General features: G+C 44.1%; 1 protein-coding gene across 5 annotated transcripts in view; it reads left to right on the top strand.

The window, feature by feature from the left end:
• DLG5 (discs large MAGUK scaffold protein 5) overlaps positions 1 to 18,931 on the top strand; it is a 233,215-nt gene that overhangs the window by 166,070 nt on the left and 48,214 nt on the right. For all 5 annotated transcript variants that reach the window (XM_040438900.1, XM_040438901.1, XM_040438897.1 and 2 more), the window contains 6 exons: positions 4,759 to 4,921; positions 8,263 to 8,393; positions 8,483 to 8,647; positions 8,772 to 8,955; positions 9,307 to 9,455; positions 11,961 to 12,131. In XM_040438900.1, coding sequence (XP_040294834.1) covers positions 4,759 to 4,921; positions 8,263 to 8,393; positions 8,483 to 8,647; positions 8,772 to 8,955; positions 9,307 to 9,455; positions 11,961 to 12,131 — 963 coding nt within the window. The remainder of the gene's footprint in view (positions 1 to 4,758; positions 4,922 to 8,262; positions 8,394 to 8,482; positions 8,648 to 8,771; positions 8,956 to 9,306; positions 9,456 to 11,960; positions 12,132 to 18,931) is intronic.

The raw sequence follows: 18,931 nt of genomic DNA, 5'->3' as shown, positions 1-18,931 counted from the left end.
TCTAACTTGGATGCCTCAGTTGCAGAGGAAAAGTAAAAAAAGAAGAAAAAAAAGGGGTTAAAGACGGATCTGGTTGTATTATGTCTTCTATAGTCATGACTGATCCGTCTTGAACACCATTGAAAGTCAATGGGGGACGGATCAGTTTTCTATTGTGTCAGAGAAAACTGATCCGTCCCCATTGACTTAAATTGTGTGCCAGGACAGATCAGTTTGGCTTCGCTTCGTCAGGCGGACAGCAAATGCTGCAGGCATCGATTTGGTGCCTCCAGAGCGGAATGATGACTGAACAAAGGCAAACTGATACATTCTGAGCGGATCCTTTTCCATTCAGAATGCATTAGGGCAAAACTGATCTGTTTTGGACCGCTTGTGAGAGCCCTGAACAGATCTCACAAACGGAAAGCCAAAACGCGAGTGTGAAAGTAACCTTATTTGGTAGCCCAACAAATAAAATGGTTAGGGCCATTAAACCATCATATGTGCTAAATCACAAAACAAGTGTCTGCTCATTAAATAGGTTCTCCAGTATTTTTATATTGATGTCTTTAGTATCAGCTGTAAAAGCTAGAAGAAGAGGATTCAGAAGAAGGAAAGAGACATGGTGCACTGCACATATTAAACTTTTGGCCCATGTGGTCTCCAGACTAAGCTCTATCATTGCATCCGAGACAAAAGTGGGACTCATCGCTGGAGAGGATAGACCACCATTCCGTCCTCTGTTACTGTCTTGCTGTGCACCATGATAGCCTTTGAGAGCGATGGCTTGAGATCAGTGTTACACCTGTAGCTGTATATCTGGATCATAGCCCAATGTCATGCAAACTCCTTCTGATGGTTTGTGTGGACCCTGTTTTCTGCCCTAAGCTTGGGATATGAAATCCAATTTTACTTGCAGTACAGAATGGATCACTACACGCCATTCTTCTAATCAGATTATGCGTCCATACAGAGGTTTGACTCTGTTCACCTTTTTCTATCATTTCAGTTTGTTGTTGTTCTCCTAACCCCCTGGACATGCAACATTAAACAGTGCAGATATCTCGGTCTAGACATATAACGATCTGCTAGAGTGATAAACAAAGGTCTCTCAGTTCAAGATTTCTGTCCCTCTCAGTTTGTGACAGGGGCCATAACTGCCACCTAGATGAATAGAAGGCATCACACAATACTCCTACATGACTTGATCTGATTTTTGAGGTTTCATGTGGGTAAAAAAATATTTTTCCATCCCCTCTCAAATACCACACATTGGAGCTAGGTGCTTGAAAATGTTGTCATCTGCAGATCTTGGTGACGCCTACTAATTCCTTGATTTGCATAACCTTACCGCTTGTCTTTCTTGGCGTTGCAATTTCAATATTGATGAGTGTATTATAACATTAATTAGGCTACTAAAATTGTATTTGTCTCCTAAACTTTCAGTTCAGGAGTCAATGACTCGTACTTTACTCTGGAGTACTGTGTGTGGGTATCATACACAAGAATATATTTTAATTGTTTTATGCATTGTAGAAGTAATTGTAAGTAAAGCTTGCCATAAATGCACAGACATTTTGGTTGAAAACTTTTTTTGTGTGGACAGGCAGAAACCTGTTGCTCATGAGACATACACAAATTATCTTTTTCTCCAGAATGTTAACTTTTCCATACTTAATAGTGACCATGAATTTTGCTGGACATTGAATGTATAAGATTATTCCTCTTTACTGTGTTGATTACCTATGTGCTATGGTGATATTCCCACAAAAGGACTTTCAAATCATAGCAAAAAAAATAACAGAAACATGTGTTATGATGCCAAGCAGATGTAAATATTTAGTAAAGTGTATTTTAGACCAAGGTCCTTCATCAGGTTTGGAATTGCAGTACAGACCTCATAAAGCAGGCATGCTCAACCTGCGGCCCTCCAGCTGTTGTAAAACTACAACTCCCACTATGCCCAGCTGTAGGCTGATAGCTGTAGGCTGTAGTTGTAGTTTTGCAACAGCTGGAGGGCCGCAGGTTGAGCTTGCCTGTCATAAAGCATTGAGCACAAGTGGATGCTGGTGAATTTTTTATTCTTGAGTTGTCCAAAGAAAATAAAAACATCAGGTGTGCAACTCCATGTGGGACAATAGAGTATGGATTCTGGAATTCTCAGCCTGATAGAACATTAAAAAACAAAATAACAAATATTTATTAAGAGCTATTGTATAAAAGATCATAAAGGGGGGCTTCTACACCCTTTACAGTCAAAAACAGGCGAACAAGATACCGTGCATGTATAGAAGGCCTAGATAAATGCCATTTACATGCCTTGTAGCCTGAATAGAAACTTGTGGTGTACTACCTTTTGGATGGACTCACTTGATACTGATTATCGTGTCAATGAGTGCATATCACACACAGGTTGAATAAGACAGCTAATAAAGGCAGGTGCCTGTCAGTGTCAGAAATCTCCCTAATTTTTTTCACCGCCCAGTGTTACTGTCCAGACTTACCTGGGTGGGAGGAAGCAGTAACTCTGACACCTCTCAGTAGTGTGCTGCAGTTCAATAGCACAACTACTCCCTGCCCTATTAAACAGTCTTGGATACAATTGCTGTCGATTGATACATTTGTAGCCGCACTGTAGCGTACGGGAATTAGCATTGTGATGGCCGTGAAAATAAAAATAAAATAAAAACATCAGGTGTGCAACTGTATGTGGGACAATAGAGTATAGTTTTAACAGTCTAAAGCAATGGCCTAGTATTGCCCAGCAAATTTGTCTAAAGAAAGTGTAAAAGTTTGGTGCATCTAGAGTTTCTACATTTGTAACCAACAGGGTACATGCACCAACATTTTGTCTCAATTATGGCGTAAAAATATGTTTCAAAGGTATCCAACCAATAGTTTGTAGGAAGTCAGTGAAAAGTGTCTATCCCTGCACCACAGTTATCATCCAGCCTGAACCACATAATTCTGATGCAGGTCTACACAACCTGTCTAACCTTACACCTTCTTTAGGATTAGTAAGTCTGGGCTAATGTGTGCTGCTGCACCATCTAGTAGTAGTTATTAGGAATAGCTGGATGTAATAAGCACATATAGTCTGAGATTTTGAAGACAAAAAGTTCTAATTGGTATGTTTAGGACCTTTAGTGGTAGCTGCTAACAGAAGCAGGCTAGTTCATTCTAATCTAAGGCTAGGGCTACATGGCTCTGTTGCACGACAGCAACTCTCAGCCCATTCCACAAATGCACCGAAGACAGGCACTACAAATGCAGGGTGCAGAATTCCTACATTCCACACAAGACACACAGTTGGCATATAAAGAATAGATGTCCCCATGCTTATACAGTAGATAATCAAACCAGTTTTGTTAAATCTAAAACTTACATGACACAGAACACAAAAAGTGCCTTCATGTATAGTGTAAGGGTGTATGCCCTGATAAGTAGTGACATCATGGATCAATCCCCATACAAAATAATACAGTTCATTTATTTATTTTACACAGTTATGTGGCACTGGTATATTCTGCTGCGCTTTACAGACATTATATCACTTGTAAAACAATTGAAAATGTGAACTAAACCCAAGACCACAGTTGATATATGCATGAACAAATAAAGAGAAATACTATAGAAGAGAAGTCAATGGTAGTTACATAACAAAGTTAGCAGATGAGGTACTTCCCAACTGCAGCACAATCGCGCCGTATGGCTGAACCCTATGACCATTAATGGTGGGTCTTTGCAAACCTGTCCCCAATTCGCCATTTACATAAAGTTGTACTGCTTTATGATGTTCACGTGATCTCATAATTATATTGGGGCCTACACATATTACATACTACCAATGTAAATTCATTAGACCTGGTAGAAATCCCACTCTGCTTGTCATGTGTGGCTTTTTAGTTAATCTCATAAATAAGCAACCTGCAAACCAAAACACAGTTAGTACATCATATAACATGAAATAAATTAGCAGGTGCACGTTACTGTGGCTGAAAATACAAAAGAAAGCCAAACGCAATTCAACAGCATTCTGCAAAAATTTAATATATAGATTGTAAGTTTTACTATTGTTGTATTCACTATATAGGGTAACATGAGTTACTTAACAAGTATATTTTGCTCAAAATTATTTGTGCCCATCCACCACCGCAAGATGACTTCTTTCAGATGGAACCCTATGCTATATTGGCTCCTCTCCTTGTGTCAACAGTTCTCAAATGAATTTAAATGCAATATCAGACTTAATGCTGTATTCACACACACACACTCTGTTGCAATTTTGTATTATTATTATTATTATTATTATTTTTTTGGTTCATGATAAGGTAAGTGGGACTTTTCAAATTTACAGTAGGAAATATTTTGATAATTTTTTTATTAAAAACGAGCCATAGGGAAGTTCCACGGAAAAAGCAGTTCTTCTGCCAGTGAACCCAGTTTATTCTTGCTCTAGAGCAATGAGAACTTACTGACGGCTTCTCCCATCATAAACAGCATGATAGAGAGGCCTCTGTTGTCACCACAGGGACCCTGATATGTTTTAAGGTTTTGTCCACAACTGAACAACCCATTTAAGTTTCAGGTTCCAAAACAAGTTAGAAAACAAAGCTACTCTATATTTTTTCTTTTTAATGTATGTATTGGTGTGGTCATCATTGTTGAACTTCTGTTGCCTTCATAATTGTGAGGCAGATAGGCCACATAGATGTTAAGATGCTGTAATGTAGACACTTTGGCTGGTAAATAATACTAAGCTAAATGTTTTCTCTACAGGCCACTAGTAGATGAGCCTCGACATGTTAAGGTACAGAAAGGATCTGAACCTCTAGGAATATCAATTGGTGGTGGAGAAAGTGGGGGCATCTTTGTATCTAAAGTGATGGCTGGAAGCATTGCTCAGCAAGCTGGGCTGGAATATGGAGATCAGCTGCTAGAGGTATAGTAATACAGCATTGGATTGCTATTAGGTTTACAATACCTTGGAATTTGTGTCACGTAGACATGTATAAGAAGCATAAAAAGAAAGGGCCACATAATATGCTGTCAGAATAGCACTGACATTAAAATGCAATGCACTATAGGGATAATGCATTGAATTTTAAAATCAATCAAAAAGGACTATTAAGTGGTAAAAAAATAAAAAATCCCATAAAGAAATTACGTTTTTTTCCATTGAAAATACGCTTTTCAATGAAAAAAAACAGCAAAAAAAATCTTCCCCACATGTTTGGTATTGCCACGTCCGTAACGACCTGGAGTACATAAATATCATGTAAATTATCCCCTACGATGAACATCATAAAAAATAAAAAACAAAAGACAGAATTGCTAATTTATTCTTAGTTGCCATGTGATAACAAGCGATCAAAAAGCGCCATTTACTCCAAAATGATACCAATGAAAAATACAAGTCGTCCCGCAAAAATCAAGCCCTCACACAACCAGTGGCGGATCCGGGGCAACGAGCTGGCGGCGGTGGGGCACAGGGAGATGAGCGCTTCCATTGTGAAAGCGCTCATCTCCAGTCATCTGTATCGCCGTCCTCAGGACAGCAATACAGATGTCTACGCTGCGGCAGGGGAGGGAGAGGGGTGTCCCTTTCCCTTCCTCTGATAGGCTGCAGGCACTAGGCCGGCAGCCTATCAGAGGCCGGCGCGATGACGTCATCGCGCCGCCTGAGCCATACAGCCCTGGACACAGGCCGGAAGAAGCCTGCATCGCTGACATGGTGGTAAGTATGTGTTTTTTTTTTTGTTTTTTTTTTAAATATATACAATACTTTTACTGGCACAGGGGGGGAGGATGGGCTGTTATCACTGGCACAGGGGGGGAGGATGGGCTGTTATCACTGGCACAGGGGGGGGGGAGGATGGGCTGTTATCACTGGCACAGGGGGGAGGGGGCGGCTGTTATTACTGGCACAGGGGGGGCGGCTGTTATTACTGGCACAGGGGGGGGGCGGCTGTTATTGCTGCCACAGGGGGGGCTGTTATTGCTGGCACAGGGTGGGGGCTGTTATTGCTGGCACAGGGTGGGGGGGCTGTTATTGCTGGCACAGGGTGGGGGGGCTGTTATTGCTGGCACAGGGTGGGGGGGCTGTTATTGCTGGCACAGGGTGGGGGGGCTGTTATTGCTGGCACAGGGGGGGGCGCTGTTATTGCTGGCACAGGGGGGGGGCTGTTATTGCTGGCACATGGGGGCTGTTATTGCTGGCACAGGGGGGGGGCTGTTATTAATACTGGCACAGGGGGGGCTGTTATGAATACTGGCACATGATTGGGGGCACTATAGGGGCATCTACTGAGGCCACAAAGAAGGGGTATTTTATATGGGGCGCTCTGTACAGTACAATTTTATACTGGGACACATTATGGTGGGTACTATGGGGAAGGGGGGAGAGGAGTACTATGGGGTCATCTACGGGGGGCACTAAGGGGTATTTTATACTTGCAAATTATGGGGGACACAGGGCATCTACTGGAGCATTTTATACTGGTACATTATGGGGGGCACTAGGAGGAAGGAGGGTGTGGAGCACTATGGGGGCATTTACTAGGGGCACTATAGGGGTATTTTATACTGGCACATTATGGGGGCACTATGGGGACATTAGCTCAACTGGGGGCATTACAAGGGGGTATTTTTTGCACTGTCACATTATAAGGAGAATTATTTCTACTGGGGGGGACATTATGGTGGGCTTTATTACTCCCCCATGGTATGACCCCCTAGAGGCAGCACCAGCCTCTCCCTGCTCTGCTATCCCTCTGCCCCTTCTCCAAATTCTTATTATGAAATCTTTCTCATTAGGATAAAACACAACATCAGCTCCGCCTAACCCCCGCCAAAGTGTTGAAGTGGTGTCCGAGATCCCCAAGGGCCAAGCCAAGTAATTGAAAGTTTTTATGTGAAATGTTTGTTATATACAGTATACCTCTACACTGTGCCACACAATATACAGTATACCTCTACACTACACTGTGCCACACAATATACAGTTTACCGCTACACTGTGTAGTCTGTTCTATAAGCACCATTGTTTTGTGGCGGTAGACAGAAAAAAATCTGAAAGTGCCCCTCCCGAGACCAGGCTCTGGATCAGCCACTGCACACAACTCAATAGAAAGTAAAAGAAAAAGTTATGGGTCTTGGGAAGTGGCAATGTAAAAACATTTTCCTCAGGATCAGCTGGCTGGCTGGGTTCACACCTGAGCGTTTTACAGCGCGTTCCTACGCGCTGTAAAACGCTCAACAGGCAAGAACCAATGATTCCCTATAGGAATGGTTCTCACCTGAGCATTTCACAGCGCGTACGAACGTGCTATAAAACGCCCCACGCCCCAAGAAGTACAGGAGCTTCTTTGGGGCGTAGTGTCGCTCGTTCCTGTACATAGACTTCCGGGAACGCGCGGCAATGGGCGTTCGCTTGCACAGGAGCCGCGTATGTGAGATGCCCGTAGAATCGCGCATACAGAGCGCTCCATCCAGTACGCTCAGGTCTGAACCTAAGAGAAGGCTGTGTGAGCGTTGCCTTTTCTTCGTGGTCGTCGACATCACAGCGTTCAGCAGGTTTAATTACAAGCCATCCCGTTCACTTCTATGGGATGGCTTGTAATTGAATAAACTTAAATAGGAAGGAGCCGTCCCATTGAAGTGAATAGGACGGCTTCTTGTAATTTTACCTGCTCACCGCTGCGGTGTCAACAGCGAGCAGGTAGACAATAAAGAGAAGGCAGTGCTTGCACGGCGTATGGACTTCTCTTCAACCAGCTAATCAGCAGGGGTGCTGGGTGTCGGACCCCCACCGATTTGATATTGATGACCTATCCTGAGGATAGGTCATCAATATTAAAATCCCGGAAAACCCCTTTAAGTTAACACACTGATAAACAATGCCTGCCTCCACCACTATCCTTACAAGAATAGCTATAGTGTGCAGGAGCCACTTTATTGCAGGAGTTCAACTATCGATCATTGCATTTATCAGGCAAGCACCAGTGGAAGTACTCTATAGCAGTGTGTTTGCTGCCTGCAGACAGTGACCTTTGAAATAACATTTTCTAATATACTTTCTGTATCAATTCTTCAGTTTTGAAGATTACTGCTTGCTGTCATTCAGTATGTCCTGATCATATCTTGGACCCACATGTGGCACAGATAGTAGTCCATAGGAGTGCACAAAGTATTCCTCTGGATATTTAAATTGTAGCGTCATGCTACATAAAATTCTTTGTGTGTCCCCAGCTTTTATCTTAATCTTTGCACTATTTCCTGCAGTTTAATGGCATAAATTTGAGAAATGCTACAGAGCAGCAAGCACGGCTCATAATTGGACAGCAGTGTGATACCATCACAATCCTGGCCCAGTACAACCCTCACATGTGCCAGCCACTTCATTCACGATCCAGGTACTATGTGCAGTCATGTTTTCTGCTTCATTACCACAGCCCTTTTCAGTACAGTTCTTTGGTTATTTTTGTGCCCATTCTTTTACCAGCTCACGCCTGGATGCTAGCACCTCTCATTCCACACCTCACGGCAGCGGCGCTGCAACACCTGACAATCATTCAGTCATCGACACTGTGAGTGAGCAAGATGAAGGGACCATGACTCCGCCTTCAAAAGAAACGACGCCTAGTACAAGCCCTCGCAGCTCACTTAGGTGATTTCCTAATTCTCCAAGACTTAAAAAAAAAAATAATATATATTTTTAAAAAATCCCATCAAAGTTTGGTATAGTCCTCTTTGGGGGCCATTATATTGAATCACCTGTTTCTTTTTTCCAGAACACAAGTGGATGGCATAAAAAACCACTCAGAGATCCGCACAGTTACCCTCTCTAAATCTCCTGTGGAGCTGGGAATGCAGATCTGTGGAGGGAACCTGCACGGAATATATGTGTTGGATTTAGATGAGGATAATGCGTCTGGTGGACTGGAGGGGCTGCTGAGAGGAGACTTCATTATAGACGTATGTGGATCGCACATACTGGCTGCCGTAGCTGTTTAGTTTTGTGATGGTGCCAGTTTTTCCCACTTTTGAAAGCTCTATTCCACACCGATGCTTTTTTTTTTTTTTTTTTTCATTTGAAAGCTTTGCATGAGATTAAATTATATTTATAACATATGATTGTTTTGGCTCTGATATTACACACCATACGTGAGTTTTTTGTTGTATCCTGAGTTCTCTAGAAATGTTTATACGATCTACGTTTGTTTTCTACTTGTTAACTTTTATGATTATTTTGGCATTTCCCCTCTATATGCCCTGTTCCATATTTGCTTAGTTTCTCTGATCTCTTTTTAATGTTTCCTTCCTTAGTATGGCTCTGTTAACATGAGAAACAAAACAGCTGAAGAAGCTTACCTAGAGATGTTAAAACCAACAGAAAATGTTAAGTTGAAGGTGCAGCAGAAAGTGGATGAGTTCAGTAATATTAAAGACCAACCTGGTGATGGGTTTTATGCGAGGTCAGTCTCTTTATGAAACCTGTATAATATGTAGCACTTCAGTCACCTGTAGCAAATAAAAGTCCACACCGGGAGCTCTGCTTAACCCAACCCTGACAGTCTATCAAACGTGCAGACTTCATTGTGCCAATATTGTATGTGAGTGAGCAATAGAAGTCATACTCACAAGTTGCTGGTACAAAACCTTTTTGTTTCTTTTTATTTTCTTGAATTCATTCCAGTATAAAATGGTACAACATGAGGGACGATGAGACAGACATTGTGTTCTCCCGAAACGTTGCGTAGAGGAGAGGAGGTGTGAACGATGTCTATCTCAGCGTCCCTCATGATGTACCTTTTTATACTGGAATGAATTAAAGAAAAAAAGAAACAAAACGTTTTGTACCAGCAACTTGTGAGTACAACGTCTTTTTCTTACTCGCATACAATATTGGCACAATGAGGTAAAAAGAACACACAAGTCTGCATGTTTGAAAGACATTCCATGTCCTGTCCTTAGGATTGGCTACCGGTTTTTGATTGGAGGGGTTTGATCTCAGAGAATCCCACCAATTCAAGCAGGTGCAGTTACGTATTCTTGATAATTTACACAAACATTGAAGCTTGTAAGTACGGCTGGCTGTGTTTGGAACTGCAGCTGAGTCCCATTCTACATCTTCACAGCAATAATGTTAAAAAGAACCTCTCAGAAGTTTTGTGCTGCTGTAACCGTGGGCAGTATGAAATACCACCAGGCTTCATCATCTTGAAGCACTAGTTTTAAAATAAGCCAATCACAGTTTTAAGTGTCCGCTGGCAGGTTCCTCTAGTCTACGCCTTCTCCCTGGCTGGCATGGTGTGATTGACAGGTGTCTTCCTATGTGCAAATGGGGAGAGAACTGTCAATCTAGCACAACTGGGTGTGGAGAAAGGAATCTGAAGAAAAATATTCTAAATAGCATAAAATGTATTTTATTTATTTTACTGACTTATATAGCGCTGATGTATTCCGCAGCGCTTTACAATACTCATCACTTGCTTTCCCCAATGCAGCCCACAATCTAGATTCCCTATCAATATGTCTTTGGAGTGTGGGAGGAAACCAATGCAAACACAGCAAGAACATACAAACTCAATGCAGATTTGTCCTTGGTTGGATTTAAACCTAGGACTCCCAGTGCTGCAAGGCACCAGTGCTAACCACTGAGCCACTGTACTCCCCCCCCCCCCCCCCCTGTTTTACTTACAAAGTATGTATTTGAAATGTAGATGTCTATAGCGATTTGTAATCTACACTCATACACTGCTGATGTGCCTGTGGTGTATGGATTCCACTGTCTGGGGCCACACTGAGAGCTCTACTGGAAGGAGCACACATCACTGCTCCTTCCTGTGCTAGTTCCGCTCTGCTAAAGCCTGGTACAGCACATCTGATGTACTATGCTAGGCTTTAGCAGATAGAGCACTGATAGGAGCAGTGATATGCTATGCAGAACCTCTGCTTGTGTTTGCTTACTCCACTGGAAGCTCTGCATAGCACATTAGTGTAGGAGACTCTGTACCTATGATCCAAAGCTTTACAGGAGCAAGTGCAGGCAAGAACTCTGCATAGCATATCTCTGCTCCTGCCTGTGCCAGTTACGCTCTGCTAAAGCCTGGCATAGCACATCCAATGTGCTGTGCTAGGCTTAAGCAGATAGGGGACTGGCCACAGCGATGTGCTGTGCAGAGACTCTTCCTGTGTTTGCTTACTCCAGTGGAAGATCTGCATAGGATATTGGTGTAGGAGACCCTGTATTGATGTGCTGTGCAAGGCTTTAGCAAAGCCAGCGCAGGCAAGAGCTCTGCATAGCACATCACTGCTCCTACTTGTGCCAGCTCCTCACTACAAAAGCCTGGCATAGCACACTGGTTGTGCTTTGCCAGGCTTTAGCAGAGCGGAATTGGCATAGGCAGGAGCAGCAATGTGTGCTACTACCAGTATGGCAATCACTGTGGCCCCACAGTGTTATCCAGATTCCATACACCGCCGACATGTCCAAGTGTACGGATGTAAAAAACTTTGGATGCCTATTTTGTAAGTAAAATGGGAAAAAATAAATAAAACATATTATAAAAATGTATTTGTTTTTAATAAAATTGTTCAAAAGGTCAGGTATACTTTTAAGGGTATGCCCAATTTGATTTACAGATCTGTGGCTATTGAAATTAAGCAGAGAGTACAGTCGGTACATAATTCTTTTGTGTACTTGGGGTCATTGAAACTTTTGAAAAGAGTTTCACATTTAATAAAATATGCTGTTTTAAGAATTATTCATCAGAAAATATATAAAAAAAAAAGAGGTGCTCCTGTCAATCCAACGAGTGCAGTGTTAGAGATTAATCAATCAGTTGACTATTTTTTAAAATATGAGAATCACCGTTTAAGCAAAAAAGTCTTGTAAATATGAATAGAGTATATACATATCATATAGAGAAAAAAAACAGCATTATTACAAAAAAATAAAAAATTATGTGTACCTGCAGAGCACTTTATGACCGGCAAGCTGAGCATCCTCAGGAGTTGAGTTTCAAGAAGGATGATATATTATATGTGGACGACACACTCCCACAAGGTGTGTTTGGGGCATGGATGAGTTGGCAACTTGATGAGAATGCCCAAAAACTGGAGAGGGGTCAGATTCCCAGCAAATATATGTAAGTACTAAAATTTTCACAAATTGTGTAAGCCAGCTATCTTTCTTTATATTACAGGCTCAAAGCACTGTTTTGGTATATTCAGAGGAATGCTATGCCATCTGCTTAATAAAGGCTGTCTCCCCCAAATCAGCATTTATCACCTGTCCGCAAGATAGGTCTTAAATACACCGCTTGGCCCAAACCAACCACAGAAATACACCCCAAGGCCCCCATACCTCCTCATTGTACAGCAGCAATGACAAGTTTGAATGGAGTGGCAGTTGAGCATGCCCACTGCTGCCCCATTCAAAGTCTTTGTGACTCTGAGATAGCGGGATACAGTGGGTTGTGCAGTGCGGAGGAATGGGTGGGCTCATGCCTCCCGTTCATGTGATCAATTGGGGTCCAAACAGTAGGGAGTGTGGCTAGTCGATAGCTCCTTATGTGACAACCCCTTTAAGCTACCGAAAGATATGCATTATAGCTTTTCAAATCCTCTTTAGATTTATCTAAGATTTTTCTCTAACAATTGATGACTAGTCTATAGAAATATGTACACATACACAACAAGCATACAGAGAGGAAAAAATGTACATTAAAGATGTATGTTAACGTAATCTTAAATGAGATTCAAATATACAAGCAAATATAGAAAAGAAAAGTAGAGCTTAATGTATCTTTTAGGGAAAAATAAATCCCACTTATAAACCACTTCTTCTCCCTCTGCCTCCAGAACTGACGACCCTCAATTTATAGTTGATATGCGTTGAGAGATGAGACCGATTATCAGCTCACCGAGGCATCAGATTACGTGTTGCCCATTAAAGTCAATGGAGAGGAGATAGAGGAGTGGCTTGCTGGTGCGAGACAGAGGCAATCAGAAAGGGGCAGATTTATCATAGGCTGGCGGTGTACACCGATCTTTAATAACCAAGTGCGCTGCTGGATGCTGTGCCTAATTTATGACGAGGCGTATGGCTCATCATAAATTAGATGCAGCATCCGGTAGTCCGTGAGCATACTGGTGTAGATTTCAGTGCTCCTTTACACCAGGCGACTGGTGTATAAGATGATAAATGTGGCAGAGCCAGCGGAGAAACGCCACTTGCACAAAATATTTGGCGCAAGTGCATTTAAAAAGTTGCAAACCTGCAGTTTGCAACTTTTTCATGCTACAGAACATAAATTTTCCATATCATCACCATGACGGCCTCACAGGAGATTGATCCATGACCTCTGTGGGGGCAGGAAACGGAGAAGAGGTTAAATTGCCCCCTCCCACCACCACCCCTCAGTGTTCCTGTCCCCACTGTGGCCAGGGTCAGAGAAGAGTCTCCCTACGCGCTGGCAGGGAGATGAAGATGGGAAATTGAACCTTTTCTATTTTGTGCGTCTCCAGGAGGGTCCAAGGACGGTCTCCTGGTTTACCTGAAGCTCAAGTTGGAGCTTCCCCAGTCCGCCGGCAGCCGCGTGCTTATGCTGGGCTGGGGGGTATCGGGAGGGCTTGCTCTGGCTGGTCTGGAGCCTGCTCCCGGGCCGCAACTTCCTCCTCCTCCCCGGTGGGACGGGCTGAGCAGCGGCCAGCGTGTGCACACGCCGACGTCGATGACGTCACTTCCGGGTCCGGTCATGTGACGCAACCCGGAAGCACAGGCGCAGAAGGCAGAGGTGTTTGAATAAAAGGCGGGACGGCCATGGAACGCTGATCTGAGGTCTCTAAGTACTGGTACTGTGTATACTGTCCCCTACTGCCAGAGCATGTCAGGTCCCGATCTGCAAACTTCCACGGAGCTTGATGCTCCCTCTCTGCCTCCTGTAAGTATTCCTCTGGGGGTCCGCTTGTCGTTTCAATTGAAGTTTTCCGCCTAGGGTTTTTACTGATGCCTCTATTCCATATCTATTTACTTGCAGGCTAAAGATGCTAAAAAAAAAGGTTGAAAAACCTCCTCGCTGCATTTCTTGCGCTAAAAGACTGCCTGATGGATATGGAAAAAAGCTATGTGGAGAGTGTATTTCTGATGTGATCCGGCAGGAGCAACCTTCCCTTGTGGATAGTATTAGATCCGTGGTTCAGGAGGAACTTAGGGCCGCTAGAGCCGCTCCATCTGATTCCCGAGGCCAGCCCTCTCACAAACGTCCACGTTCTAAGATCATTTCCTCCTCGGAATCTGATGACGATGATGAGGCTTCTACTTCCATGCAATGGGAAGATGATTCCTCTCTCTCTGAGGGAGAGATCTATGAAAGCAACAAAAAATTCTATTTTTCCTCGGAGGAAATGGGTAACTTATTAAAAGCGGTCAGAGCAACAATGGGGATTGAAGAAGCCCCTAAGTCTCTATCTATTCAGGACAAAATGTTTGGGGGCCTTAGAGTGAAGAAATCCAGGGTCTTTCCCATAAACGAAAATTTAAAAGAGATTATTCTGGAAGAGTGGTCAGAACCAGAGAAAAGACTTGGAATAATCAAGGAATTCAAAAATCATTTATTGTTTGACCCTTCTCAGTCCAAACTATTCGATGAGACCCCTAAGATCGACGTGCAGGTGGCGAAAGTAAATAAAAAGACTGCCCTGCCTTTTGAGGATGCCGCTCAATTAAGGGATGCTATGGAACGTAAAGCAGATGCCCTTCTGAGAAAGTCTTGGGAGGCCTCGATGTATAATGTTAAGACCAACATCGCAGCCACGTCGGTAGCTAGGTCTATGTATTTATGGCTAGGAGAGCTAGAAAATCACCTGAGAAACAAGACTTCTAGGGAAGAAATCCTACAGTCTATCCCTCTACTTAAGTCAGCTACAGGATTCCTTGCGGACGCCTCAGCTGAATCTATTCTGTGCTAAAGAGGCTGGACTCTCCAATGCGGCTCGCCGGGCTTTATGGATGAAGTCCTGGTCAGGTGATAGAATATCCAAACAGAAGTTAGTATCTATTCCTTTTTCAGGACAATATGTATTCGGGCCGGTTCTAGACAAAATACTAGAGAAAGCGGCTGATAGGAAAAAAGGATTCCCCGAAGAAAGATCTTGTAGAAGGAACCAGTCCTTTCGGTCGTATGGTGGACAAAATAAGGCTTGTAGAGGGAAAGGCAAGTCAGGTCGTTGGGCTTATCCCAAGGGGTTAAAGGAAGAGGCTTCCTTCTTAAGCCCCAATCTAAATCTGAAGACAAACAATGACGCCATAGTAGGGGGGGGGACTGAAGGATTTCCTAGGTCCATGGGCGCTTACATCAAAAAATCCTTGGGCCTTGGATATCATTCGGTCAGGATACAAGATTGAGTTCACTTCCCTTCCCCCTCCAAGATTTGTCGTGACAAGGATGCCTTCCAGATCCTGCAACCTAAATGTTTTCCAGGGAGTCCAGGACCTGGTGAAAAAGGGAGCAGTAATCCCAGTTCCCGCGTCTCAAAGAGGTCGGGGGTTCTATTCAACTCTATTTTTAGTAAAAAAGAAGGAAGGAGACTTTCGAACTATTATAAACCTGAAACAACTGAACAAGTTTATTCTTTACAGAAAATTCAAAATGGAGTCTCTGAAATCAATTGTACCTCTGATAAAGCTAGGAGCATTTCTGTGCTCGGTCGACCTGAAAGACGCTTACTTGCAAGTTCCCATTCACCCAAATCACCAGAGATACCTTAAGGTTTGCGATTTCAGACCCATTCAATCAGATTCTCCATTTTCAATTCATAGCGCTACCCTTCGGGATTTCAGCTGCACCAAGGCTATTCACCAAACTGGTGATAGAAATGATAGCTCCACTCAGACAAGAAGGGTTAAATATAGTGCCATACCTGGACGATTTCTTAATTATAGCAGACTCAAGGGAGCTCCTGCGGTCAGACTTAGAAATATTTTTATCTCGTCTGTCAGAGCTAGGATGGATTGTGAACAAACCGAAGTCTATGTTGGTACCATCCACGAGGGTGAAATTCCTAGGTGTGATACTAGACTCCCTAACACAGTCGACTTTCCTGCCACAGATCAAGATCCAGTCTCTGGTAAGCAAGGTGAGGCACTTTCAACACCGGAAAAAATGCTCAGTGAGAGAAGCAATGAGCCTTCTCGGTCTCTTAACCTCCTGTATGCCTTCAGTGGAGTGGGCGCAGGCTCACTGTCGTGTAATACAGAATTGGCTATTGTCCCAATGGAACAAGAAGGGCTCTCTAGATTTCAAGCTTTGGATTCCAGGGTCAGTAAAGGTTTCTCTCTCATGGTGGACAAAGGAGAATAATCTTTCCCAGGGGGTTCCATGGATCAAATCGCCGTCAATAACAATCTTCACGGATGCCAGCAAATCTGGATGGGCAGCGAAAGTTGACAAAGCTTACTTCCAGGGAACTTGGAAGCATCACATATCTGTCCAATCCTCAAATTTCAGGGAACTGTACGCGGTAAGGGAGGCTCTACTTTCAGCCAGGCAGCATGTGAAGGTCCTATCGGACAACACGACTGTGGTCTCCTACCTGAAGCACCAGGGAGGTAACTCGATCAAGGAGACTCCAGAATATCACAGAGGAAATTTTCTCTTTTGCAGAAAAAGAGCTAAGATCCATCTCAGCAATGCACCTGAAGGGGTCCCAAAATCTAGAAGCAGACTTTTTAAGCAAAAGATAGACCACACAGAATGGGCTCTGAATCAAGAGGTCTTCAACATGCTAACCCAGAGATGGGGACTTCCTACAATAGACCTTTTTGCAACAAAAAAAGATACGAAATTACAAACATTCTGCTCCCTGAACGCGGGAGACCATCTTTGGAGAATAGATGCCTTCTCTCTGAAATGGTGTTGGGATCTAGCATACGCATTCCCTCCAATGCCTCTCATCCCGAGGGTCATTCAGAAGATACTGGAAGGGAGAACCACAGTGATATTGATCACCCCCTTCTGGCCCAAGAGGAGTTGGTTTGCTCTCCTCCCACTCAGAAGGGACATCCTATACCAAGGTCCTTTACTACATCCTCATCCGGAATTCCTGAAACTCACGGCCTGGATCCTGAGGTCTCCATCTTAAAGTCTCAGGGCCTGTCGGACAAAGTCATAGCCACCTTGAGATGCTCCAGGAAAAAGGTGACATCTGCGATATATTTGAAAATCTGGAAAAGGTTCTGCTCATGGTCAGGTGAAAAGAATCCAAACCTTAATGGGCCTAACATTCAAAGGATTCTGGATTTTCTACAAAATGGGCTTGAACTAGGTCTCTCTCCATCTACCTTAAAAGTTCAGATTTCCGCATTAAGCGCCCTCTTTGATACCAACTTGGCAGACCATAGATGGATTAAGCGGTTTATAAGAGCTGCCGTAGACTTAGACCCACCTTAAAGAGGACCTTTCACTAGAATAAAACATCTAAACTAACTATACAGACATGTAGAGCGGCGCCCAGGGATCTCCCTGCACTTACTGTTATACCTGGGCGCCGCTCCGTTCGCCCGGTATAGCCTCCGGTACCTTCATAGTTAGGCTCCACCCAGGGGAACCTGCCGGGGTCTCCTTCTCCCAGGTTGTAGCGCTGGCCAATCGCAGCGCTCAGCTCATAGAAACATAGAAACATAGAATGTGTCGGCAGATAAGAACCATTTGGCCCATCTAGTCTGCCCAATATACTGAATACTATGGATAGCCCCCGGCCCTATCTTATATGAAGGATGGCCTTATGCCTATCCCATGCATGCTTAAACCCCTTCACTGTATTTGCAGCTACCACTTCTGCAGGAAGGCTATTCCATGCATCCACTACTCTCTCAGTAAAGTAATACTTCCAAGCCTGAGAGGCTTTTTTTTCTCTCAGGCTATGAGCTGAGCACCGCGATTGGCCATCGCTACAGCATGGGAGAATGAGACGCCGGCAGGTTCCCCTGGGTGGAGCCTAACTATGAAGATACCGGAGGCTATACCGGGCGAACGGAGCGGCGCCCTGGTATAATAGTAAGTGCAGGGAGATCCCTGGGCGCCGCTCTACATGTCTGTAGAGCCCTGGGCACCGCTCTACATGTCTGTGGCCCTTACCTGTCGACTGTCTTCTTTTCCAGCCACCGCTCTAACCGTGCCCCGGCTTTTCTCCCGACTAGGGCGCATCCTCTCTCTGCCCCCTCTGCTTCCTGGGCTTCTTTTCTTGGCCCCTCCCAATTCCTCTCAGCTCTTGGGAGAGTCTACTTTTCTCTCAATTCCTTTGAAGCGCGGGTCCTTCTCGGTGGGCGGATGTTTGGTGCTCTCCTCAGTCTCCTCTCCTGTTGCGCTTTCCGCCACCTCGGGGGAAACCTATGACTCAGATTCGGCATCTGAGCAGAGCACGACCTTATCTGCGGCCATGCAGGACCTTATCAAGGCGGTTAGTGACACTCCACATTCCGAAGGATCCCTCCTCTGCAGCTCAGGCCACAGTATCCTTCCACCACTAGGTGCCCCACCTTGGTTTTCCCTAACCATGCAGATCTTGACACACTCCTAGCTAAGGCGTGGCGTCATCCGGATATACGACTTTAGTCCTCCAAAGGTTTGGAAATTCTCCTACCTATTTCCAAGGATTCCATTTCTAAGTATTACATCCCTCCTCAGGTAGATCCACAAGTGGCCCACTACTTTCCCCTTGGCTTCACTTTCAGACTCGTTGGACAAGAAGACTACCTATCCAAATCTGCCTTTGTGGTAGCAGGTTTGGCTATCCGCCCTGCCTTTCCTGCGTCATGGGTTGCAAAGACCTGCATAGTTTGGACCAAACTGCTTGTTCGTTCCTTACCCGCTGATTCTGATCAGACGGAGCTCCATCTCCTTGCTTCTCAACTTCTCCAGGCTTCCAGGTATCGTTGGCTGTTTCC

The sequence above is a fragment of the Bufo bufo genome, chromosome 6 (genome assembly GCF_905171765.1).
Source record: "Bufo bufo chromosome 6, aBufBuf1.1, whole genome shotgun sequence".
Lineage (NCBI taxonomy): Eukaryota > Metazoa > Chordata > Amphibia > Anura > Bufonidae > Bufo > Bufo bufo.
The sequence above is the reverse complement of the archived record's forward strand: the minus strand, read 5'-3'. Positions and strand labels throughout refer to the sequence as shown.